Below are 25,793 nucleotides of genomic sequence, written 5' to 3'. Positions count from 1 at the left end.
CCCTTCCCATTCCAGGTGTTGTCTCAGCCTTGCATCTCTGTTTGGATTTTACCAACCCTCCTGCCTCAGTTTACCCATGCAGAGACTTCTGCAAAGCCACCAGTGGCATCAACTTGGCAAGCCAGGGTCAGGGCTAGGAAGAACCTTGCAAGAGAACCCCAGGTTTGGAGCTGCTCCCCATGGAGCTCTTCACTGCTCACCTCGCTTATCCTGGAAGCATTGGACTCCTGCTGCAGCCCCAGGTCACATACCCTGCTCTGAAGGGTTCAAAAGCACAAATGCCCCATGAGAAGCCACAAAGGCCCCTTGTTCTGCTCACCCCTCCCAGCCTGGCTTGTTCCTATGAATTTCAGGTGGAAGACTGGAATTTCACAAAGCCACCAAAGCACCTTGCTACCTTCCCGGTGCTCCTTCTCTCCTGCTTTTCCACTACCCTTTCACCAACTGCTCCACCAGGCACTGCCCATGGCTAGTACCATGGCCTGCTGCTCCACGACGTCTCAACGGGACAGGTTGCAAGGCCTATCTCACTCCCAAAGGTGCAAGAATACCAAGACTGCAATGTAATTCTGAAGAAACACCAGCTCCACTAGCAATTTTGGGGGCATTCAGACCATGAAATGAAAAACTTCCTCTCATTGCTGTTAAGGCAAAGTCCTGGGATGTGTCAGAGACTGTCCCTGCCCCTGGAAGCAGGAAGGCTAAAGGGAGAGGAAGGCTTGAGGGAATGGTTGATTTGCTTCTAATCCCTGCTTTTGCCTCCTCTCTCCTGCTGTCTACAAGGACAAAATGGAAGGAAATCAAACCAGGGTCCTGTCTTTTTCTTTTCTTAATATTAAATCCTAATATTAAGGCAGAAAATCAAAGACATTATCAGCAGAACAGCAGTGTTATGAAGCCAGGCCATGGCAACAACACAAGCAAGGAGAGCATCCCCATCTCCTCCCGCCACCAGCGCCACGGTCCCCACCACACAGCCCCATCGCAGGGCTCCTACACGACACACACGCATCACATCCACGCTGGCCTGGCCACCCGAGAACCCTCCTGGAAACCACGTCAAATATTTTCCCTGAAGACCCAGCCTGCCCAGAAATGAAGGAGGGTTTTATGCCCCTCTGCCCTTCGGAAGAAAAAGCCTAGTTCTCACCTGCTGCATGACCCGAGTGAAGAGCAACTCGAAACAGGCCAGGAAAGTAGGTCAGCTGGAGGAGAACAACACTTGTGCCCCCAAAGAGAAGGGCCACTCACAGGCTTTGCAGCCAGAAAGAAGGAAAGGGGAAGTGACACCGCAGTGGGAGCGTGGCTAGAAGGCTCAGGCCAGCGTGGGTTTTGTCTCAGCAGAGCCCACCTCGGGCTAACCATCACCTGCAAGGGTCCCCTCTCCGAGGAGGGACCTCGCCAAGTTCTCCTAGCACCATGTTCCGGAACAGACACCAACATAGAGAGTGCAAGCCCGATCTCATGCTCGCTCTCCGTACCGCTGGTTTTGCTAGGAAAGCCTCTCGGACCCAGAACTCCAGAGCAAACACAGAGCCGAGCCAAGCAAGTGAAGTCACCCAGGCTCTGACAGCCAACATCTAACAACGGGGAAAAAACCTCCCCTTTTTTCATCCTCTTCCACGTCGTTTCAAGAGCAGGAAAAGCTCTTCCCTTGCTCGGAGCCCCCTCCCGCTCCCACGTTGAAACCCAGGAGGCAGCAGCTCCTTGCAGCTCCTGAAGCGCCTTGGCAGCATCTCAGCTCCCTCCCGTCTCCCCTGCCCCGCGACACAAACACACGGCAGCTCTGCTCAGTGCTCCCGACCCGAACGCGCCCGTTCGCAGAGACCCTGGAGACTCATTTCACCAGTGATGGGGTTGTGCCTTTTCCCTGATCTTGGGCTGCTGGCCAAATCCTGGAGGCTGCGCCCGACACAGGCCGGGCCACGAGGGGCCGAGCAGGGCCACGTAGCCACGTGGAAACTGGCGGCTCTTCAGCTCCATCCTTCACCAGCGGGAATCAATGGAACAAAAGGGGAGCGAAGCACGAGGTCAGGGGAACAACAGGCCATAATCTGAGGGCAACCAGAATGATGGAACAAAAATGTATATGTATATATGTGCCTGTGTATATATACATAACAATATGTGTGTGTGTATATATGTATACATACATATACATACATATATATATATATATATATATGGGAAGCAATGGGACCCTGGAACCCCATTACTCGGTGCCAGCTCCTGAGGAAGGACAAGTTCTAGTCTAGGAAGGTAGAGATGCTGCTGGAGCTCAAAGCTGACCTCAGAAGAGCAAAGAGCGTCCTCCATCCAGCACGTCAGCTTCATGTCCTCGTGGACGCGGCAGGCAGCTGGCTCCAAACCTTAGCTGTTGCTCTGGGTTATCTCCTTGTTCTTCCATGCCCCCACATCTGTGTGTGTTTGTTGGCTGTCACTTGGATTTAGACTGCAAGCTCTGCAGGGCAGAAGGCTCCTTTCAGGAGGCGTTAGAGCAGCCTGACTGGCAAGAACGTTTGAGAAGTCAGAGCAAATTGAGCACTCCTGACGCAGGCCCGTCCATAACCTAAACCAAGGTCGCTGCAAACGCTCAGCTCGAATCTCTCTTCCCTAGGCGCTGCTCTTCAAGCTTCCCTTGACAAGTGACTCTTGGAAACAAGAAACAAAAGAAAAAAAGGGAGCCAAGGAACATGTCAAGTGAATGGTCTCTTACTAAAGAAAGGGAGGATTCAATGCATCAAGTAGCCAAAGGTTTTTCCTCTTTCCTGGTCACTGGGAGAGAACTTGACCTTGGCAGCCCTGTTGCCCACTCAGTAGCAGGCAGGGGCTCCCCTAGGCCAGAGTCAATGGTTGTCACCCACCAACCTCAACACACTCCACAGAAAGCAACAGCCAGACGTAGGTCTTGGGTCACCAACTGCTTCCCACACATGTGTTAGAGACCAACATCCAAATCGTGGGAGCAAGACAGGAGTCGAGTAGAAAAACTACACACATCTAACGAGTCAACCACCGTCTCCTAGGCTCGAGAGGGAGCCTGCATCTCATTTCTTGGCTATAACTACAAGGCCATCTGCCATTCCTCCTACCATGCAAACAGGATCCTGCTGCTTCCCACCTCCTTGTGCTCATTCCATTTGCCTTGCTGGGGTCCTAAAGGGGCTATCCAGTGCTTCAGTTCCCAAGGAATGCAACCGAGGGAGGCGCGGGTGATGCTGGAGCCATCCACCAACCTGCCTGGAGTGAAGTCCCTTAGTGGAGAAGGGGCACGACCGTCCCCTCGCCTCTCGATGCCTGCAGAACGTGTTCTTACAGCATGCAGGGAGCCGTGAAAAGGTGGTAAATATTCACAGTAAGAAAAACACGCATGGAAAGGGATATACCGCAGTTGAGAGAGATCTGCATTCGTGTTACATGCTGCACAGAGGCTTCTTAGCAGCTGCCAACTTGAGAAATCCTGCTCTTTCCCAGGAAGGATTTCAAGGAGGAGGCTGGAAGGGTGGGATGGCAGTTCAGGACTTTCAGAGGACTCTTTATGGCTCTAGAAAGGAGGGAGCTCTAGTGGGCAGAGCAGGAGGGTCTGCTGCAGAGAAGGCTGAACCTCCCTTCCCATAGGGAGCACGTGTCCCTGCTCTCACCCTTCCAGGGCTGCTCCCACTGGGAAGTCCAGCAGGAATTCCCACTCTCTCCAGCACTGCACTCTGCTGACGCTACCAAACCAGGATTTAAAAAAAACTATGGAAATGGGCACCACCTTCCCCAGCTCCCGGACACCCTGCCCTGGCAGAACCCTGCACCAGCCAGCCATGCCCAAAGGCAGGAATAGCTCTCCCGTTCCCCAGCGGGATCCTAGGTGCCACCTTCCGCAGGCAACCCATGCCAAATCCTCTTCCCAGGGCTCGCGTGGCCACGTCCCCTCCTGCGACTGCTCCCTGGACAGGGCTCCCAACGTCTCTTTAGAAAAGCGCGTGCTAAAAACAGCCATTTCCGACGGCACCGCTGGGGCAGCCGAACCCCCGGCCCCATTTCCATGTCCAAGTGCGCTCATTCCGCCCCTGGAAAAACCCGCGCTCCTCCTGCCCGTGACAGCTTTGACAGCCAGACTCCTTAATTCCTTTTTCTTATTCCCTTAATCTGTCATCTTTATCAGGCCGGGGAAGTGCCAGGCAGCGTGCAGGAGCCCCGGCCTCGATCAATCTCCACATTACAGCTGACAGAATGGTGCTAATAACTTATTGATCTCATGTTTGCCAAGCCCCACCGGGGCTGGAAGGCTCCCATTGATTGGCTTGAGGGAAGGAGCCTCTCCACGGAGAGCCTTCAAACCGGCCTCTTCCCGAGGAGCTCGGGGACGCTGGGAGGGTCGGGAAGGAGGAACCAAACCGGGGAGGACAGGGAAGGGGAAGGAAGAGGGGAGATGAAGCATAGGAAAGGAAGGGAACCAACAACAAAGAAAGAGTTTGATAATGAAAGAAATGGAAGGAAAAGGTCAAAGACACTGGGAAAGGGGAGAAAGGCAAGGGGAAGGAAATGGAGACATAACAGAGCTGAAAACTTAATAAAATAGGGAGACATCCCCACTGTTACCCATAAAAAAGGGTGAAACTCTGCCCAATGCCAAGTCCCCCGCCTCGGGATGGGTACTGGTGAGTTCCTGCGTGTCCGAGCAGGGAAAACACGTGGCAAAACTGGCTCCCCGGGCAGGGCCGGCGCGCCTGGGGACAGGGCAGCCGCCGAGCAGGCTCCTGATTAATTTATGAGCCGGCTCTGCACAGCCCCGCATGCGGCTTAACCCTCGAGCCGCCGCACGCACCTTGCTCCTTCTCCAGCCGCAAGGAAAGGATGGAAGGGAAGGAAGAGGGAAGCTGCTTTTGGCCCTTCCTTCTCGGGAATAAAACCTTAGCAGACTGGAAAAACCCAACACACTAATCCACGCCACATGTGCAAGGGCAGGACACAGCAAAAGGAAGAGCCAGGCGCCTCCCTGCTGGCCTTTCCCAGCTTTCCTTCACCTCCCGAGTCCTCATGCCGCACCACAAAGGGATGCTGCTCTCCTCCCATCCCAGGGAGCCTCAGAAGAAACAAAAACGGGTCTCAATAGAGAGGAAGGAGAAGACAACCCCCAGACCCAAGGCAAGAGCACGGCGCCCAGACCAAGCGGCCGTCCTGCTTTGCAGAGCATGAACACAACAGCGCCCAGCCTTGCAGCTCCCAGGCGCCCCTTTGGTGCCGATTTTCTGCTCAATTTAAGGCAGCAGTTCAATAAAGGCTGCTGCTTTTTTTTCTTGCTGTTGTTTTGCTTTGTTAAGTGAAAACATGCCTGCGTCCCAGCTCATTATCGCACGCTCGGAACAAGAGGCGTTCGCTGTGATCCTGTCTCTTATCATTAGCAAGAACATCCCTGATCCCTATTCTCACTTGCCCCCAATATTAACTCCTCCTCAGCAGAGGAAGGCCGGAGGTTTCAGGGCAAAGCCCAACCAAAACACAGGGAAACTGCCCAAATTGAGCAAAACAACTTGGCTGGCCAGCTGCAGATCCCTGCATGGGAGCCACAGCCACGTGTCTTGTCCAGGAAAACTTTGAACACAGTTTTACATGGGAATCGGATCCCAGAAGGTATTTGAGAAGAAAGGAGAAATTAGCATGGGTATTTTTTGGTGGGGGTTGGTTGGTTTATCTTTTCTTCAGGGGAGAAATGATTTCAGGTGCTGAGGAGCTGCAAAATAAACACCCAAATCCCAAGGCAGGGCGCAACGTGCAGCCACACACAGCGAGAAGGCACCTTCTCCATCAGCCTCAGTCCCACAAGCCCTGGCAAACAGTAACCAAAGTGCAAGAGGGCATTGGGCTTGTTCAGACCCAGCACTAGCTGCTCAGAGGGGCTCTAGGTCCAGGTTTGATGCACAAACTTGGCTGCCGTGTCCCACCAGGCAGTCCTGGTGCCCCTCAGCCTCGGTGTATGAGGTCTCTGGCTCAATTAATTAACATTAAAAGCACCTGGTTCCATCATCACTGCTCCCTCTCCAGCCACAGGAGACCTTTCTACAAACCCGACCTTTCAGCAACTAGTTACCTCTAGATTAAAAACAAAGCATCGTGAAGAATGAGACAGATGAGACAGAAAGAAGGGTGTCAAAGGGGAGGGATAACAGAACAGATGGGTAAATCCTAAACGCCGATTCCGATGGATTCTATCAGCCATTTAAGAATTCCAAGTTACCAGCAGGTCAGTTCTTCCCCGAAATCCAGGGCTCCCGGGACCTAAGGAAATCCGAGCGCATCAGGGGTAATAATTGCCATAAATCTGCAGCGCTGCAGAGCGGGCGCCGCACACGCGAGTCCCCGCACGATTAAGAGATCTCTATATCTTAAGGTCCCCAGCAAAGCCCGAGCAGCGAGATGCAGCCAACGTGCCTCGAACACGCAGGAATATCTCAATCACTGCCAGAGCCACCCCTGCCTCCGAGGCCAATCAATAGGGCAATTAGATTTCATCAGCACACACCTCAGCCTCCTGCTTCTGCTGTCCTTGCAAAAGCCTCAGTTGCCCCTGCCAGTCTGGGGGCTCCAGATGCCCTATGGAAAAGCACAGGCTGAAGAGGTAGTTGCTTTTTTTTTTTTGGGGGGGGGTTATTTTTAAGTCTTTGGCATTGGTGCTTTTTATATTTTTTTTCCTTTAGAGGCCTGATACCAGAAGTCACTTCAAGCAAGAGTTAAGCTGTCAGCAACACTCATATGGACCTGGCTTCCATGCACATAGTAGCACAGGGAACCCCCTGCACAACCCTCTCATTCCCTGCATCTCCCACTTCCCAAGCAAGTCATAGAGACCAGGATCAGACTCCAAATAACTTTTAAATCACTGCAGCTTATAGTTGCCAGTGACATGTGAGAGTTTTAACAACTTTATTCACCACCGTCCACCTCCAAGCGCCTTTACAAGGGTGGGATTCTCGTGACCTAAACATTTATACTCAAAGCAAATGAGAATGAAGACTTCTACCTTTAACCTTCTCTACTGCTTAATGTTGATAGGAATAAAAAGCAGCCTTTACATTTCTGGACCACTGAGGATCTCAAAGCATTTCAGCAGCACTGATAAACTCCAGCAGTTTCGCCATGAAGCAAACAACTTAAAATACTTTGAACAGAAGTGGTCAGCTGAGACGCACGGATTCACGTGAACAGTTTGGTCAGCAACACACAAGAAGCATCAGAACAGACAGAACTGGAACCCAGGAGACCCCAACCCTATGTCCTCCTCCAATGTCCTGCACCAGGTTTCATACAGAACTTCCCTCCCTCCCAGGCCAGCTTAGCTCTTACACAGAGCTATGGAGAAAAAGGGGCTATAAGACAAGTCAAGTCCCAGGCAAAGGGGAAATCAGGTGTCTATGATGCTTCTGAATATCCTGCACAGACGTTCTCCGAGTGCGTTAGACCTGGTGTTCACTTCACACCTGGGTTAAGCTACAGCATCAACAGAAGCCACTTGCAAGAACAGATGCACGGAAGCACGCCCATACGGACTCGCAGGAAAGGTCTATATTAAGATGCACAGAGACCTCCCAGTTTAGATTTAGAAGAGCGAGGATGCAAAAATAACACGACTCCCACTTCTCGTATTTTATTCCCAAAAGCAAGTCATGGATTCTGCACACAAACAGAACCCTGCCGTGCCACCTCACTGGCTGATGGGTGCACAGGCGCCACCCGAGCAGCCCTGCCCATAGGTCCCCTCTGGACCCCACGGGCCCGGCATACAACCCAAGAGCAGCATCTCTGCCTCATCAGGTCACGCAAGCTGGAGCCAGGTGAGCTTCCAGAAAAGGGGATGCAGCAATGCAAAGCCAAAATGCACTCAGAGCAGTCTGCAGGCGCGGAGCCACCATGGGGAACCTCTCATTAAAGAGATTACAAATCAAACCACGCTCTCTGCAATGCCTCTCTGCTTCAGCAGACGCCAACCCGGGGGACACCTCACTTCTTTGCTGGAGCAATCTTCTCTGCCCGTAGTTTAGCACAGACCAACAGATTTGAAAATAAAGCAGGGCTGAGATCTCAAAAGACCGCACCGCTTTCCCCTCACTGAGAAATCCTTTCCAGGGCAATCTTTGGCCAGAATATTACATGATTTCACAAAGCTCCCTCTAAAACGCAGCACAAGGAGCAACAGAAAAAATAGAAACCACTGAAAAAAATAAAACAGAAAACAAGGAGGGGTGAGAGGAGGGAAGGTAATAAATCCAAACCATCCCGACCCGCTCTGGCCCTTACCTGCTGCTCCCAAGCCAACGTCAATGCTGTTCCTCTTGAATTCGCAGCGGCTCTGGGTCTCTGGCATAACGAGCTGGCGGCTCTGATGCAGGTTGGAGATGATAGTGGAGAGGTCGTTATCACGGCTGCAACAGAGCAGAAAAGCACCAAGTTAAGGAAATCCTATTTGCCATCACATTATTGATTTTTTGTGTATATACATAAGCGTGTGCGCGCGCGCAAGCTCCTTTTGTTTGCCCCCGATGTCTCTGCACTGCAAGGAAGATTCTTCCCTCTCTACCTGCCAGGTTCCCCTCTTCTTGTTTTGGGGAGCAGAAACAAAATAAGGCATTTCCCCCCTTGAAAAAAAAAAAAGCATAAATACCCTGCAGGTGCTGGAGCTCCTAATTTCAGTTTTGCCCCATGCAACTTGTCTGGGCCAGAACTTGCATGTCAGATGGAGAAACCAGAAGTGTAGAAATTGGTAGATCTAACCCAAATGAAAAGGAAATTTGAACTAACTGATAGCTTTCTATCAGTTGTCATCCTTCTGCTCTAAAGAAGGCAAGTTTTTTCCATTTCATCACTGTTGCAGCACAACACTATTTTACTCCTTTAAAAAACAGTTTTTCTTTTTAAGGAGAAACCCACCATGAACCTGTTCATCAGCATTACCAACGATCCAAACTTACTTACAAAACTAATTCCCAACTCATCACTCTAGCAGATGCTTAAAAAAAATGCCCTTTTCCTATGAGACAAGAAAAAATGCAAAAATGCATTAGGATGGTTAATTATTATTAACCATCCACATTAATGCATGCAATTTGTTATTCTTGCATCAAACTGCTAAGAGCCTCTCCCTTCTGCAGAACGGAAGAGAAGGATATCATAAATACAAAAAGACGTTCAGTGCAGCAGATCCTACTGTTCAGACGAACTGCAACCCCCTATCCTCTTGCATAATATTTCTGGAAAAAAAATGATAAACAAACACTGAAGAGAAAGCAGCAGCTAAAAACATACGCACAGAGCTAAAATATCCCCTTCTCGGTTGGCAGTACATGCTAAATCACCCGTCTTCCCAGCACAAGGTGCTTGCCCCAAGCTAAATACAGCTATTTTTCTTCCTCTTCTCTTGCCAAATGAAGATGACAGCCAGAAAGACAGACAAAAAAAAAAAAAGATGTGTTTGCAAGAAAAAGATACGTTTGCAAGAAAAACGCATGGGAGAAAGGCAGCCCTCCCTGGCAGGCGGTACTCACATGGCGAGCGCGCCCGCTCTGTGCCAGCGGGACACACAGCACATGACCGCGAGCTCCCGGGCGCCGCGTCCTCACCTGGGACCCGCGGCACAACCCGGGGGTGCATTAGCTGCAGAATCACCCCGCGATGATCTCCCTTTAAATATCCCCCCGGGATCCCCTCCTCCCCGGCGCCCTCCTCCCGGCTACGGGATCTGCTCCCGGAGCCCATCCCTAGCGCAGAAGCAGGGGCTAATCTCTCGTCTAGCTTGCTGCTAATCAGATAAGTTTGTGGCAGAAAGTCTTTAGACAGAGGTACTTTCAGCGGGCGTCTGGCTCCAGATTTCCACAGGGCGCAGCAGACAAAAACAGGCGCTGGGTTCGGCGGCCGCCGTCGCGCTCCCCCCGACCAAAGTAGGATGCTCAAATCCCAAAGCCTTTGAGCCCCCCTTGCATCATCCTCCGCTAAACCAGGTTGGATTCCTCCCTGGGCCAGCAGAAGGCTAATTACTTAAGCAAGCCCACAGGTGAGTGGGAAGCCCATTTCTCCTGCGCCAAGCAGTTTGGGGTCTTATCCTCTTTTAGCTGCCACCTTTAAGATGCATTATGCAAATATTTGGGGGCCTTAAGTCATTTACGGGATTAATGTGAAGTGAGTATCAGTTCTTTTTAATCATGCCAATCAATAACTGGGTGTCAGGGACAGAGGACAAATGCAGATAAACGCTGCCATCAGCACCGCGCTCGGCAAAGGGCGGGCGAGACGCGGAGGGGAAAAAGGCAGGGAGCAGGAAGAGAAAAATGGGATAATTACAGCCCCGTGTGTGCCGAGTGCCTTGCATTCCCAACGAGCCCAGAGCACCTCGGATATATAAACACATTAGCAGAGCGGGGAAAGGAAGGGCTCTACCCGGTGCTGAAATGCGGCCACTGCTCTGGAAAGGAGCGTAGCAACTCCTTAACACGGGCTGATTTTGCAGAGTGCAAAGAGAGAAGAACACTGCAATACCAGGAAAACAGGACAACTAGGTGGAAGGAAATATTTTCACACCAGAATTGTTCTTTTTCATCCCAAAGGTACATTTCCAGGACATTTTTTCCCCCAATGGCCTTAAATTTAAAAGTATCATAGTGCAGGAGGCAATATCTTAGCAGGTCCTGGCTTGAAGGGCGACAGCCCGAGGTTTGTCCCGGGCTTGTTTTAGGCTTGGAACAACGGGACGCCGCTCGGAGCCGGGGCTCAGCCCTGGGATAACCGCACGGCCCTTGTCAACACCCTCCCCAGCACTCAGTTCACAGGATAGTCGCTGTGTTCAGCTTGCTGACAAGGCAGGGGAACGGGCTTTGCAAAAAGCAAACCTTTTCCCCAAGGAAAAGGTTTACGATTACCTGGATGGGACATCTACTAGCTCAGGGCTCCAGCAGGCAGAGCCGATGCACGATTGAAAATAAACACCCAGCTTGCAAGGCGCAAACATGCCCTGGGGGGATACCAGGGATACCAGCATGCATGTACTAGCACCCCAAATTTGGCTGCTTGGCCTGATATAGCGATTAACACTGGAAAGAAAACTCTTCAACAAGAGCATCCCCTCTAAGAGCACCCAGTAAGAGCCCAGGTCCTGCACAACGGTGGTGGGAAGGAACCTGCTGCCACAAGGACTGGGGTGCATAGAGGGTGTCCCCCCCTTTCCAGGGAGCTTCCTAATCCCCCCCGGAGCTCCCGGCCCCCCAAGCAGAGGCCGGGTCACGCTCTGCTCCTCCTTTGTCTCGCCTCCGACTGCGGCGCCGTGCGTGCACAAACACACATGCACCCCCAATCAGATTAAAGGTCTGATCCCTTCCAGTAGCATAATATTATATTTTAAATACCGGATTACAGAAGGGGGCTTGAGCAAGATACAGATCTCCTGAAAGGTCAAGGAGGAGACAAACAGCCTTCTGTAAGCTTCAGGCTGTCACAGCAATATTCACTTTGCACCGCTTTTGGAAGTGGTCGGGGTCCCACAGGAAAACAGAGGGATCCCAGCAGCAGAGGTGCATGTTCCGAGGCATAGCTTTTCAGTCACATTTGCCCCAAAAATCAAGTTTTGCTCCTGCATTAAAATGAAGCATGAAAAACCACGCACTTAACTGCTAGGGATTGCAGGAGGCACGTGGCTGCTTGGCCATATGCGAGTTTGCTCTCAAACTGGGAAGCACGTCCGTGTTAGTGACGGCCCCGTGGGACCTCCCTGCGACATCTGGCCCGGGATGCTGCAAGTTCTGCTCCCAGGACACGCTCTGCAGCCACTCCTGCTATTTGGAGGGGCTAAAGGTTTACAAAAGAGCTTGCTGCACTAGGAGTCTATTGAGCTTCAACTTCACAACCAACACACATCTGACCTCAGACCACGACATAAAGCTTCACCCAACCCTGCGCTGGGTACCTAACACATCTAGTGGAGACGACCTCCTTTTGACACCTCCGATTACAGCCCACGCGCTGCTGCTCATTCTCCACGCGAAGGCATCATCCCGTTTGTGCAGCATCATATTAGCAGCTGCAGAGAGGAATTAAATGTTAGGAAAAGGGATGAGGATTTCACACCGCAAATAAAGTGAGCGCCAATGGCTAACGAAGGAGCCAGATCCCTTCTTCACAAAGACGCCCCTCCGAGAGCCCTGATAGAGGTTTGTCTGGTGGCAGGAGCAGCTCACGAGGTCAAGTCCAAGCAGCTCCTTTGCCCGGATACGCTGCGAGCTGCAACCTGTGTTCCGAGCAGCAGCATCTGCTGGAGACTGCTACCGAACTGTCACATCTGCTAAGCCTGCCTGTCCCTTAGGGCCTATAAATGAATTAGGAGCAAGCCCCATGCGGGATGCTGTGGGAAGCAACCATGCAGCCACCCCACGTGACTGGAATCTAGGAAAAAAAGTCCTTTTGGAGCAAAAAGCCCAAAACTGACAGTATTTGAGCTGGCAGCTGTTGCTCCAAGACCCATCCCGGTCCTATCTCATCCCCTGGCCGCCCAAGGAGGGGATTAGATGAGAACAAAGCAGACACCTCAGGCTCTTGGCTGCTCAAGTGAGGCAAAGGAGTTCCAAAGCCGGGGCTGCCCTGCCCCGATGGGACACCTGGATGGGGACCCGCTGTCCAGGACCCGTGCACACGGTGGCAGCTTCCAGAGATGTTATTCCAGGCCGGATCCAGCCTGGGAGCAATGCCTTTTAAATGTGCTTCATTTAGATACATTAGCGCCGGCTGCGTCTTTAACAGGGAGAAGGATGAGGAGACTAATGGATGGAGACAATTAACCAAAATATAAATCAGTGTCAGGGTCTCTGCATCGGAGGCAGCCGGGTTTGCCCACAGGGCCTGGCGATTCTGCTGCTCCAAGTGACTGCAAAGTGATCGCAGAAAAGGGGGAAAAAGGTTCCCTGTCCCAACTTCCCTGGGCATGTCCCTTAAACACGTTGTGCTGCCTTTTCCCGTGCATCCTGGCACGCTGCAATGCACAAAGAGCGGGAGACTGGGAGACATCCTGGCCCTTTGGCAATCAATAGGAGTTGCAAATACATTCAAGATGAAAAAGAGGGAGTGATGATCTTCGCACACACAAAATTAAACAGACCCCAAGCCTGCAAAACGGTTAGCTGAGGAAATGGCAAACGAATCGAGCGCCAGGCCCGGAGTCTTTTGCTGATATTTAATCAACTTAAAGCCAAGCTGCAAAACCCGGCCAAAAATGCTTGGGTGTCTATGAAGTGATGCAAAGTAGGAGATTGATGCCAGGTCTGGTAGAGGACAGAGACTCAGAAAAGCAGCACAGGAGGAAATAAGACTGAAAAATATTTCCTTTTAAATATGTTTCACCATCTCTTCATCCCCCTAACGATCACTCAGCAGCGGCAGGGATTATATTAAATTTTACTGATCAATACAGATGCCATAAAACTGTCCCAACCCTCTACCCCTCCCTACAATAAAGAAAAAGAAATCCAATATGCAAAAGGAGGAATGTCAGCGCTTGCAAGGGGAAAAGATGCAAGCGCATTGATCAAGGCAGGGAAAGAGACGGGTGCAGGCGGGCGCCCACAACAACCCTCTCCCAGCACCACCCGTGGGATCCGTCTCCATCCTCCTCCGCTCCCTGTGGCTGGGCCAGGTCAGCGCAGCCGCAATGGGAATTTGCAGCGCCAAGGGGACAACGTCGCCCCAAGCTGCCGGCAACAAAAGCCCTTTTCCTTTCCCTCCGCCTCCCCGTGAAAGCCCCGGCCCCGGTGCAGCGGCCGGGCTGCTGTCGGCATCGTTTAGCCGGAGCCGGCGGCGCGGGCGCCTCGCTCGGGGCTACCCGCGGGACGGGACGCGCATGTAAATCAGGCGGCCACGGCGCGAAGGGAATAATGAGCTTTTTATGGAAGCCATTAGGAGGAGAACCCAGATTGCTCTATAAATACTGCTGCATCATTAGGGCCCCGAGAAACAGCCTTATGTAACAGCACGACTCTGCAAGGCCAGGACTGGGGTAAAGCCACTGCTCCAAGGCTCCCACTTGGTTTACTTAGTATTTCTTTTTCCAAAAAAAAACAAAATAAAGCTAATAACCAACCACCCAAAGGACACACGCACGCCAGCCCAGATCATGGTAGAACCAAGATCCTTCTCCTCCCCATCACACACAGATAAATCTGGGGCTGCTTAAGAGGCCCCAAGAAGGCAGATGTGGCCTAGGAAGGTTCACGGCTACAGCTCCCAAGCAAGATGCAACCTGTGATGCCCAGTCTCCGCGGGCCTCTTAATGACAAATCCATTGATTTTTAAGCCCCAGAAGGGACCATTATATCTACCTCATCCGACCTCCTGCAGGAAACACGACAGGAAACCTCACCCTGTCACACACGCAGTGAGGAGCAGCAGCCTGGAGTGGAAAACGGTGACTTGAGAGCCTGCCCACCAGAAGCCACCAGGGCCCTCCGGCTTGGGACCTGGACTACATTTAATCCAGGGGCAAAACATCATCTAGGGGGCAAAAATATTCCAGATTCTCAAGAGACCAAGGATCTCTCGGCCTCTTGCTTCCTACTATTTCCTAGTCTTCCTACTATTTCCTGCTAGTCTTTGCTAGCTGGAAGATGAGCAGAGAGCATATTGTGCAGGACAGACCCAACCTTGGTGCAGGATTAGCCTCCTTCCAGGCCTTGGCGTGGGAAGCTGCCCAACAGCCTTCCCCCGGGCAGGTCTCGTGCCCTGGGATGGCCTTGGAGCAGCCAGGCAAGGTGAGCGCCTCCGGCCCGGCCCTAAGCCCGGCCTGCCTGAGTCAGCAGCAGCGGGACACGGCTTAGGGAAAGCCGGCGGCTCAGCCCGCTCATCGCGTCGCTCAGAGCCTCCCGCTTGGCCGGCACACGGGCAGGCCCCGCGCCCGGCCAGGGCGGGATGAGGCCTCAGGCCGGACACGGCGGGATTCAGGTCAAGGATCTGCAGGTGGCTAATGCCCAAGCCGAGGTGCAGGCGGAGATGGTGCCGCTGCTGGTCCCACCAGCAGCCCGGGTCACTTCTCCATTAGACAGACCCCAGGAGAAGGAGCTGGATGAGAGTACGTGCATCCCAAGGAGCAGGGGCTGCTCCATCCTCCCAACCTCTCCACACCTTCCTGTGGACACCCTCCTCATTCGGGATGCCCTTTCCTGGCTCCCGCTCCCTACCTCTGGAATTCAGCTCCAGCATCTTCCCTTTCCCACCAAATCCCCGGCCCCCTCCTGGTGTTTGGAAACAGCGTGTTCAACAGCACTTACACATGTTGATATCAAGGGCAAAACATCCCTGGAAAAGTCATGAATCCATCTGGGGGGCTGCTCAACCTAAGGAAAACCCTTTCTCCTCCACTGGCTCCAGGTTTAGCCCTATCCCATGGGAGTGCTGCAATCTACATACAAAAGGGGCTTGACTTCCAGCAGGAAGAGAGCTCTGGGCACGGCTGCCTCTTATTCCTCATCCCCTTGGTTATATCCTTATTGCTCAGTCCTTCCATTTCCTTGTAACGCTTCATCATCGTTAAGAGACTCCCAGTCACTCCCCGCCTTTCTCGGGCATCCGTCTTGATCGACCTCAACAGTGATTTATCACCTCTTGGGCTCCACCTGCCTCCCAGGTATCTCCACCTTCTGCCGAGATGTCACCCATCAGGCAGAAGCAGAAAGGACGGGTGAACAAGTACTACAAGCCAAAGAGTCGAGAGGTCTGAAAATCCCAACCCTTGGCTATTGAGCCCTAGTTCTCCCTGCAGACTTGTCTTCAGACGACCATCCTGCATTGTCCCGAGCAAAACACCCGCTGAGTTTCATTAATACTCGTGACGGTCCACAGAAATGATCAGTAGGGCTGGCAAACTCCAAAGTGAGTTGGAAATAAGTTTAAAGATGACTTTTATTGGAATCCTGCTTCACCATTCAGTTTTCCACAAGCCCATAAACAAAAACAGGATGAAAGAGCACCACAATGACGCTGGACTGGAAATGAGACAGTGGAAGGGGGATGAAGGACCTTATTTTGATGGGCAGTTTTGACACGTGCTCATCTGTTAAGGTGCTACAACATGTTAGGGACAGAGAATACCCTTCATAATCCCAAACAAAAGAGGAAAAACCTTAAGCACAGTCACTAGACCTCCATAATCAGCAGGATACACTTGTCCTCCGGACAAGACTCCTCATTCTAACTCGTTCAAAAGACAGGGATTAAAAGGCATGGTGTAAACACAGCGCAAGACTAGAGGACTTCTCCAGACCAACACTTTTCTTAGTGCAAATGTGCACCCAAATACACACAATAGTCCCTTAGGAGGAAGAAAAAAAAAGAAAAAATAATCTTTGCTTTCTACCTCCTCCCCACACACTTATTGGGCAGCCACCCAGCCCAGATGCAGAGTTCAGAAGGACTTTCCTTAATGGTCCATCTTCATCAGCTCACCTGCCGCCGCCACTACCCACGGCCATACATCTTCCCTCTGCACATCCATCAAGTCCCTGCTATTGATCACACCCTGACCACAGTCTGCAGCTCGCCTTGACCACAAGAGGGGAAAAAAAGAAAAAAGAATTAAAAAAATCACTAAGACGGAACCGGGAAGGCAACCACAGCAAAGGGAATAGCGGGAGGGTGTCCGCTGTCATCAGGACCTGTGTCACTGTCACCGCTATGAACCACCAGTATTGATAACCCTCTCCCCAACAGCCCTGTGTGCACAAAGATGTGCAGGGAAGGGCCAAAACATTTCTCTGCCTGCAGCAGAGAAGTTTTCCTGATACTTCCTTTTTGGCAGGTCTGATTTACACCCCAAATCAAAGGGCTTGTCCTGCTGGCGTGTAGAGCATTCCCTGAAGTTTCGGGCTTGTCTGGATGCTGTGTTCCAAAGTTACTGAGGAAGAGACAAGCAGAAGTGTGTTGCTCAGCCAGTAAAAAGAACGGGTCACCAACATGCAGCTGGTGTGCCTGATGGATAGAAGATCTCTTTAAATAACCCAAATTCTATTCATTTGCTCAATTCATTAGGCAGTCTGGTTTGAACTGATGAAATATTAAAATAATACGCAGATAAGTAATTTTAAATGGGTGATAAGGTGCAAATTTAGACAGGGAACACCAAGGGCTGATGGTCTACAGGACTCACTCACATATCCAATGTATTAGGAACAAGACAGACTTAGATTTGAATCCTTCTAATTTCTCAGGAGGGTGGGAAGACAGGTCAGAAAACCTCCTATTTTAGAGAAATGTCCCTGAAGTTTTGATCCAGCATCCAATTTAAAAGCAAAAGAGTATGACTTGCTTTATCATCTCTATCGGGCACAAATATAACAAGCACGCTCTTCAAAAGCTTTAACCAAGCCTACGTACATCTCAAGAATATATCAAGGTCTAAGGATGCCTTCACAGGTTCAGTTTATTCAGAATTCTTTGCTCATCACCCCCATCCATAGCATGCTATACATTATTGTAAAGAGATGACAACACATAGGGGATAAATATGAAGAGCATTTCCCTTGCAGGCATCTGAAAGACTCACCTACCTTATTATATTCTTCAAGCTTTAAAAGGAAAGCAAAGATCAGTTTGTCAGGGAACCATTCCCCTTTACAAGGCTGCTGAAGTCTACTGAAATAATACTCTTTATCAAGAAAGTGGATAGTAATTCTCTCCTACCCATTCCCCCGCCACCCCCATTCTTCCCTAAAATTACGTTCATCCCAGAATCTGCACAAACACCCAATCTTTGGCAGACAGAAGTCAAACTTCCCAGGTGAGTTTGCACTCCCTGATCCTCTTGGAAATCCCAGACCTAATTCTCCCACTTACACAGGCACAGTCAAGACCGACTTGGCTTTCTGCTAATACAGGTCATCTTAGGTTTTTACACCCCCCAAACAAAAAGAAACCATATATTCTAGAGCACAGAAACCTGTCGTGATCTGAAGTCCTCACAGTAGACACGGAACAGTCTTGGTTCTGTCTACCAGAAAAGTCCATTTGATGTGGATTTATACTATTTTTCTTCTTCCAGTTAAACAAAAGATCAGCTCTCCTTACCTGCCGAGCAACTATTGTCTAGAACCAAGCAGGTATGTCGCTGTTTGCTCAAACTGCCTTCATCCATCTGGAAATCCTCTTCCTTCCAACACACGGGTTCCACACAGCCATGCCTCGCCTGCCAACAACCGAGGCACTAGCCAGGAGGTTCCTTGTTTTTATTGGCTTGGCCTTCAGGAAGCACGTCCTGGTTCAGAGCTTTAATTTTAACCATTACAAAGATGAGGGCTCTCTGTATGAGCCGCCAAAACGAGGATTAAATCATTTCCTCAGGCAATTTAAGTCCCAAAGCCACCGCAGAATTAATCGGGAAGGGCCAGACTCGGCTTTGGGTTACATAAATGGCCTTCCCACACCAACCAGAAGGCGAAGTCAACACGCTCGGTACTAACACAATTCACCAGGAATTTCATCAGCTCGCTAGAGCACACAGCCGAGTCAGCTCCACAGCTGCTAAAAGCTTCTCGCGGCCTCCCAGCCCCTACGTGGAGGCCTCCTAGGTTAAGAGGCAGCAGCTCACCAGTAAAAATAGATAAATAAATAAGCCAACAGCCCAAAGGCTGCCCTACATCAGCCCCTAAAGGGCACGGCAGCAATCTGCTCCGGCCGCCGATAATGTTACCTGCATCCCAGAGCACTGCCTTCTGCTGAGTCAGGATCAGCCTCGACTCGTTCAAAACCATCTGCTTTTCATTCCTCCTCTCCTGCTTTCTTTCCCCCTCCCCTCACACCTTCCCAAGGAATGGACTAAATCAGTGGTTTTGCCTTAGTTTTGTCTTTTCCTGTCCCCTTTACCATGTATTTTTCATCCATTTCTTCCATGTAGCCTAGTTTAAGCGCTGCTGTTTAAACACAGTCCTGGCTCTAAGGGTTTAGGCCAGCGCTAAATAGATGGGGTAAGGGCCATTAAGTACATTAGACAGACTTAAGCATACAGACTTAAGGATACACAAGCTCCTAGCCAAACATCTGTCTGCTTAAAATGCATCCTAATACAGTTCAAGCTCATCCAGAAAGGTTGGTTAAACACCACGGCAATCTTCGTTTAAAGAATAATTGTTAAATGCCACTTATTTGCTCTGGACAAATGGAGCCTTTGCTTTCCTCCCACATCTTTATGCAGTCTGGGCGCGACATACGTGGAAAAAAGTATTATCCCCTGGGCCCAGTAAGCTTGGACTGCCTCCTCGAGCGGTTTCTTGGCCGTACTTCAGCAAAGACGCAGCTTGCATTCTCCAGCCTCTCGGCTTTGAGGAGAGAAATGCTGCCTTGGATATTCTTGTAGACTTTGCTCACGACGCATGGAAAAGCTGGAGCACGTGGTGAACATCGCGGTGCCAACTCCATTCTCAGCTGCAGCTTTGGCCAAGTCACCCAGCATCTTGCTCTCCACCAGTCAGGACATCTCTAATTGGGGTCACCTTAACAACCACCCTTTTCCCACATTTTCCCCACCAAAAACTCCTCTTTATCCCATAATCTATTTTACTGATTGCTCCAGTCTCAGAAAGGTACAACTGCCTGACTCGTACTGAAACCACTGGGAGCAGAGCACAACCATCTTCTGGTGGAGAGCAGGATTAACCATGTGCTTACTACTTCCAAACTTCTGGACACAATTTTCTTAAAATAAAAGGGAGAGTGCATCATTTACTGAACTATTTCAACAAATTCCAGCAAATTCTTCAGGGTGACAACGTGTGCGTACAAAGGAATTCTACCTTATAAAAGCCATTTTAACGGAAGCCTATCTGCAAACTTGATAAAAACGCCAACTTAGGCATTTTGTTGACCTGAAGAGCTTACAAGAGAAGGCAGCACATATGAGGAGAGATCTTAATCTGCCCTTTCAGGACAATTCCTCAACCTTGACTTCTGGTTCTTTGCACACAGGACAACTTGTACCCAATTAAATGTCTTTTAATCTGGGGCCATGCAGGCGGTTCGACTCCACAGAATCCAGGTATCCCTGACAACTTGGAAAGGAAGATCAAAGACAACCTGCAAATCTCCCATGCACTGAATGGTGCAGGTGACTGGAAACAAAGGTCAATTAAACTCTTACCCCACCCTATGACATATTTTAGATATTCCAGATATTTTACAGAGTTCTGAAGGGCATTTAGGCCACTTTACCTTTTTTTTCTGTGCTGACACATAAAACATAAAAATGACTTTCTTTGCGACATAATATGGCACGGGTATAGTATGGACACACTCCAGACTTGCTTATAGCAAAAATCAAGGATTTTATTCTATAATTCCAATTGTGTTTTCCCAGAAGCAAGTAATGCCAACTATATTTTTAACAGATTGGAAGAGTTACCACTACTAGCAACACACATGGAGAAAATGCTCTATTCACCATCACGTTCAAGATACCAACTGAGCACTTCAGAGACCACAAGGAACATTCCTTGCTCGTAACTGCCCATCTTCATTTTGCAGCTTCCCCCTTTCTTCAGATATCTGTTACTGCAGAACAGCAGACTTGAAAACCAATATGTGAGATTGGGCTGTCAGTCTGTCTAGTCCCACAGTTCAGGCTCCTATAAATATATACACATATATACACACATATATATGTCTTGTAAAACACTAGTCACTTCTTAAACTATATTTTATCCCAAAGCAGCTTGTAAATTCTTCTGCTCTGTACTTGTGGCTCTAGTAGTTCACCCCATTCATATTTCACATTGCAGGGTCCCATCAACTGTGGTACTTCACACTTCAGCAGGACGACTACCAGCACAAGGTCTTGCACAGCCAGGGTGTCTCACTATTAATATAACACTTAATATAAGTTTTGTGTTCTTGCAAAAAAAAGGACCAGAGTAAACACATATCAAAATAATAATGGGATTTCTTTACAAGCTGATTCTCTCTTCCACCATAAAAAAAATCCCCCCTACCCCAAAGACGACTTTCTTCAAATAATAAGGCAAAAGAAAGAATACGGAGAAAAAAAGAATGGGAAAAAAAGGGAAGGAAAAAAAAGACAGAACTGACAATCAGAAATGCTCATTTACATCTGTCTACATCTAGTAACATGTATCATAAACTCTTGGCCTACCATACAAAGAGAGGATGCCCCAAAATGGTACCTGCAAGAGGTCTCTCGGAAGGAGATGTTTAAATCCCAGTGCGTGTGTATCCTGTTAACAAACAAACAGAGAGGTCAGTGGCACGGGCTGAACTCCGCATCTCTCGCCACAAAAGCGCGGCTCCGTCGCGGCCATCCACCCCCAACCCTCTTGGGCCCCCTCGGCCGCGATTCCCGTGTCTTTCCCGGGATGCGGGTGCCACTCCAAGGCGAGGGAGGCGCCGTGGCGGTGCCCGGCAGGACACACGTGCGGGAGCCCTGCTCTCCCGGCAGCATTGGGGCTTTCTGCTGCACGCGGGGTCCGAGCCGGGCCGGGGCACGTTAGTATTTCATAAATACAGCCCAAAGCCGCCTCTTCTGCGCTCCTTCCTCCATGCCCACCCCAGCTCTAAATAAATTATTGGCAATTTCCCACCTCGGAAATTAATTTTCCATGATCTGCCACTCTGCCTGCTGACAAAACAGGAAGAGCAGATTCTAGGTGAGCAACACCCTACATTAAGATTTAGGATGCAGGGGGCTTTTTGCCTGCGATTTTTTCCTTCCTCCTTTTCTACTCCAGTCAAGGAAGCAGCACCTACACCCACCCAAAGGGCTACAGAGCATTAATTGCCCCTGCTCCCCAGGGAAGGCCTCTGTTGTCTCCAAACTGCCAAGCCAGCCTGTCCCCTCCAAAGCTGTTTGCTACCACGTGGGGCTTCAGGGTGAGTGTCACCTCCTGCACATGCAGGGTCCCCAAAGCATCAAGCAGCGGGTCCTGCAAACACCACGGCTCCGAGAGGTCCACAGCACCTCTGCACATTTTGCACATCCCTAAAGCATCCCTGTCCTGACCCGCAGCCAGGAAAAGCAACATCTTGAAGCTGAAGTTTGAATTGCACAAAATCAGGATGGATAATTAAACACCCATATTTAGATAAATGAATAGGTGAAAATGAAATTAAGTCCTAATTATCTTTTTTTGGGGGGTGTGGGGAGCAGAACCAAGCACTCGCTCTGCATTTCCACGCTGCTACCGCCAATTGGATTTCTGCAGCTAATGTGCATTTCGCTCCAACGGGTTATTCATCCAATTGAAATCAAATTACTAATAATTTGCAAGCTATCAGCTACACAAGCCCATCCCTGGGTTGTAGGAGAGCAGGAGCCAGGTCCTTACTAACTAATACAGAAAAGGAAAGAAAGGGGAAACAGAAAATGCAGCCAGAGAGCAAAGGGCCCGCTCCTGTCACTCCCACCTCCTCACCCATCGCTTAGAGGGGGTTTGATCCAAAGGGTCCGACGGGTCCCAGCACCCTGGGAAAGGCTGGATCCCTGCACAGGGGGAATGTGCAAAGTGCAGGAGCAGGCACCGAAGGCCAAGGCTGGGTTTGCAATTACTTCTAGGCGTGCATCAAAAAGATTTAACAGGAAGGGATGGGGCTATTTAAGGCAGATCTGGAGCTTGCACAGGGACGAGAATCCAGCCCAGAAAAGCGAGCAACAGAGCTGGCAAAATAACAGAGAGCAGCTAGGATACTTTTCAATTTTTACGTTGTTTTTTGCCATCCCTTCCTTGCTTTTTACCCTAGGGGTCCCGTCACGCTTTCCCCAACGGCAGGGCACCCATGGGAGAGGCCAGTGGGGACACGGGCAGCCAGGCCGACCCTCGGAGCAGCTCAGCGGTGCTCAGGTCCATGAGCATCAGGAGCTCCGCAGGAGCAGCCGGGAGCATTCCCGGGCCAGGCTGCATTTGCTTTCATCTTCCCACCCCACCTTTCCCTCTAGTCTCCTTTTGGGGGCAAGAAGGGATTTCCTACTGGGCACCCGGGCTCATCCTGTGGCAATTCCCTAAGAATTAAGGGACTATTTCCTCTCCATCTCTCCCTCTGTCTGCATCTCTCCCTCTCCTAAATATACGTCCTCATTAGATCAACGACACGCTTCCTGGCACTCCGGACCAAACCCAGCCTTCACTTCCCAGATGGACTTTTAATATATTTATTGAATAGGATGATTGTTATTAAGGGGTGCATGGCTCACAGGAGATTAAAAGAGAGGAAGGAGGGAAGAAAGAGGAAGGAGGAGCGAAGATGATGGGTTGGAGAGGAGCAAGGGGCCAGCTTTCGCCTTGCAATTATCAGAAAATAACCAGGGGAAACTGTGCAAGCAGCAAGGCCTCCCTGCAGCCCCCCTGCTCTGTAATGATGGCAATTAGGAGAAGGGCAATTGAGTCTCGCCTAAGAGCCTGGTTCGCGGCTGGAGGCCGGAGCCTCCGGCTCTGCTGGGTGTCCAGCTGCTTTCCTTGCAGCCTGGAGGAGCCCCAGGAGCTCAGTCCCATCCCAGCACCGGCACGGATGGCTTGGGAGCTACTCCCGAGGCCAGGCTACCTCCATCCATCAGAGAGGCAAACCCCTCCTCCCAGGCTCAGGTCGCACTGATGCTCTGGGCGGAGCGCATTCCCAAGGGTAGGAGGACCAAAAAAACAGGAAGATGGATTTGAGAGCAATGTAAGATGATCCAGGAATCCGCTCATCGCTGCCCAGACACTCCATTCTACTTAACCTCATGTTTCTTCCCAAAATTACTTTGATTTCAGAGCAATATTTGGCAAGCAATCCAGCCCCTTGTATGCTCTGATTATACAATCTGCTCCTACTTTTGCTCCTAATCCTCTTTTTTTTTTTTTTTAATAAAAATTTCAAAAGCATTTTCACTACACGGGTCCATTTGCACCTATCCTGCCCATTACTCAGTTCAATGGACGTGTTTACATGCCATTCCACAAGGGCCCCTTGGGAGCCTTTAGGGCTGGTCAAGCCAGAAGCTATCCCCATTTTTAGCAGGTGCTTAAGCATTATTGCCTCCTACCAGGCCACAGCATCACATTTTCCTGGGGACTTGGCCATGTTTCCGGGAGCAGTTCCCAAGCTCTCGCATCCAATCTCGCATGCTCTCGTTATGTTGCTCCTCTTCTCTTTCCCTCTGCTCTCAAGCTAATGAAAGAGGCCAGCCTTTAAAAGAGGAATTAAATTCATGCCCCTGCAAGACAATGCTGGGCTAAAAGCCAACCCAGCACGAGGATCTCGCTGTTCAAGCTGAGCCTTCTTGTCCAGCTGCTCCACATTTCCTCCGTTTGGAGATGCTAGGGATAATTTAATGGAACTTCTTAAAGGCTTCAACCTCAACGTGGAAGAGCTCACAGGCCTTGGCAATGAGTTTCTCGGTATCTTCTGCTTTTCCAACGAGCCCAAAATTAGAGCCTCCAAACTACTGCAATTCAACAGTCTGCAGCCTCAACCCCACTTCCACACTGCTTTGTGTTTAATATAAGCTAGAAAGCCCTATACCACTCTCTGGTAACAAAAGATGCTACTCTTTCCTAAAAAGGAAAAGAAAAATCATCTCGATGGCCAAACATCCTCAGCAGGAACCAGCAACACTTGACTATAACCACAGCAATTCAATGGTTGGTGGAGACTAAGCTTTCCAGGGGCCAGAAACCTGATCAAAAGAACAAGGAGGGGGTTTCTCTGTGGCATCTTCCTGGTCATCATCAGAGCTTCTCCCCGAGCACCTAAAGGCTGGGTATCAAGAACAGTATCAGGCTCAGCAGATGCCACGGGTTCTATGAGACAAGGTTTTAAGCTCCCATCTTCCAGACAGGGGCCAGAACGTGGAGGCTACTTAGCGCGCGCCGCAAAGCGGGCTAAGGAGGACTCGAGCACGAGGAGCAACACCCGCCGCTAAGCCCGAGTAACCCGGATCCCGGCACGGATGAGCCGGGTCCGCTCGAGGGCAAGGTTGGATTTCCCCCACTTAGTCACCCGCGTGCAAGGCGGCGAAGCAAGCGCAGTTTTAGAAGGATTTGGGTGGGATTACGGTGGCGTTCGGTGAAACCGAGTGATTTTGGAGGTGGCTGCAGGCTGCCTGTTGCTCCCCGAGCTGTGAGGGCATCACGGGGATGGCTTCATCTCCCTCAGACCTCCTCCGAGGCCATCACCAAAGCAAGTCCCCAAGATGGCAGGTGAAATGGGCGCTTCAAAAGCTAATTTGAGAGATTAGCCAAAAAGCTACGTTTTCAGCTCCTGTTCTAACCCCTAGAGTCTTTTCCTTAGTGCTGCCTTAGCCTAGTCCTTAGTGCTTAGGCCTCCAAGCAGCAATAACCTTGTGCCACAGGCGGGAGGAAACGGTTGACAAAGAAAACCGGGAAAGGGAGAAGGAAGAGGCAGCAAACACTTTCCAAAAACAAGTGCGGGGCCAATGCACAAGGATGTGCAGAGCAGCAACCGGGGCTGCCGGAGGAGAGCGCAGGTTTGCCGAGCCCTGACCTGGTTTCCCTGCTCTCGCAGTTTAACCTATTTCTCCCCCGCAGCGGGAGGCGAAAAAAGCTCAGCCCAATCCACGGCTGCTCGGCGAGGATACAACAGGTGAATTAGAACCAGCAAGCAGATGGGGCCGGGCCCCAGCTGTCACGTCTGGAGGCCGTCTGGCCTCCGCGGGGCTGGATGCAGCCTCGTCACGCCGGCCACCCCGGGACACTGATGACGGCGGCGCCGCGTTGCTCCGCGCTCGCTGCTTGCAACAGGCACCTCGGGCTGTCAATAAGATTTAAGATAGGCGCCCTTGATATTGGGAG

At 50.6% G+C, this 25,793-nt stretch overlaps 1 protein-coding gene across 1 annotated transcript in view; it reads right to left on the bottom strand.

Annotated features, from left to right (window-relative positions):
* Positions 1-25,793, bottom strand: part of SAMD11 (sterile alpha motif domain containing 11) — a 73,663-nt gene that overhangs the window by 18,780 nt on the left and 29,090 nt on the right. Inside the window, exons 5-6 of the mRNA XM_026051074.1 lie at positions 21,177-21,227; positions 8,284-8,408 (exon numbers count right to left, since the gene is read on the bottom strand). Of these exons, the coding sequence (XP_025906859.1) occupies positions 8,284-8,408; positions 21,177-21,227 (176 nt within the window). The remainder of the gene's footprint in view (positions 1-8,283; positions 8,409-21,176; positions 21,228-25,793) is intronic.

Source organism: Nothoprocta perdicaria, unplaced genomic scaffold (genome assembly GCF_003342845.1).
Source record: "Nothoprocta perdicaria isolate Ctin4 unplaced genomic scaffold, notPer1 scaffold_72, whole genome shotgun sequence".
Classification (NCBI taxonomy): Eukaryota; Metazoa; Chordata; class Aves; order Tinamiformes; family Tinamidae; genus Nothoprocta; species Nothoprocta perdicaria.
Note: the sequence above shows the minus strand (reverse complement) of the source record. Positions and strands in the feature narration are given on the sequence as shown.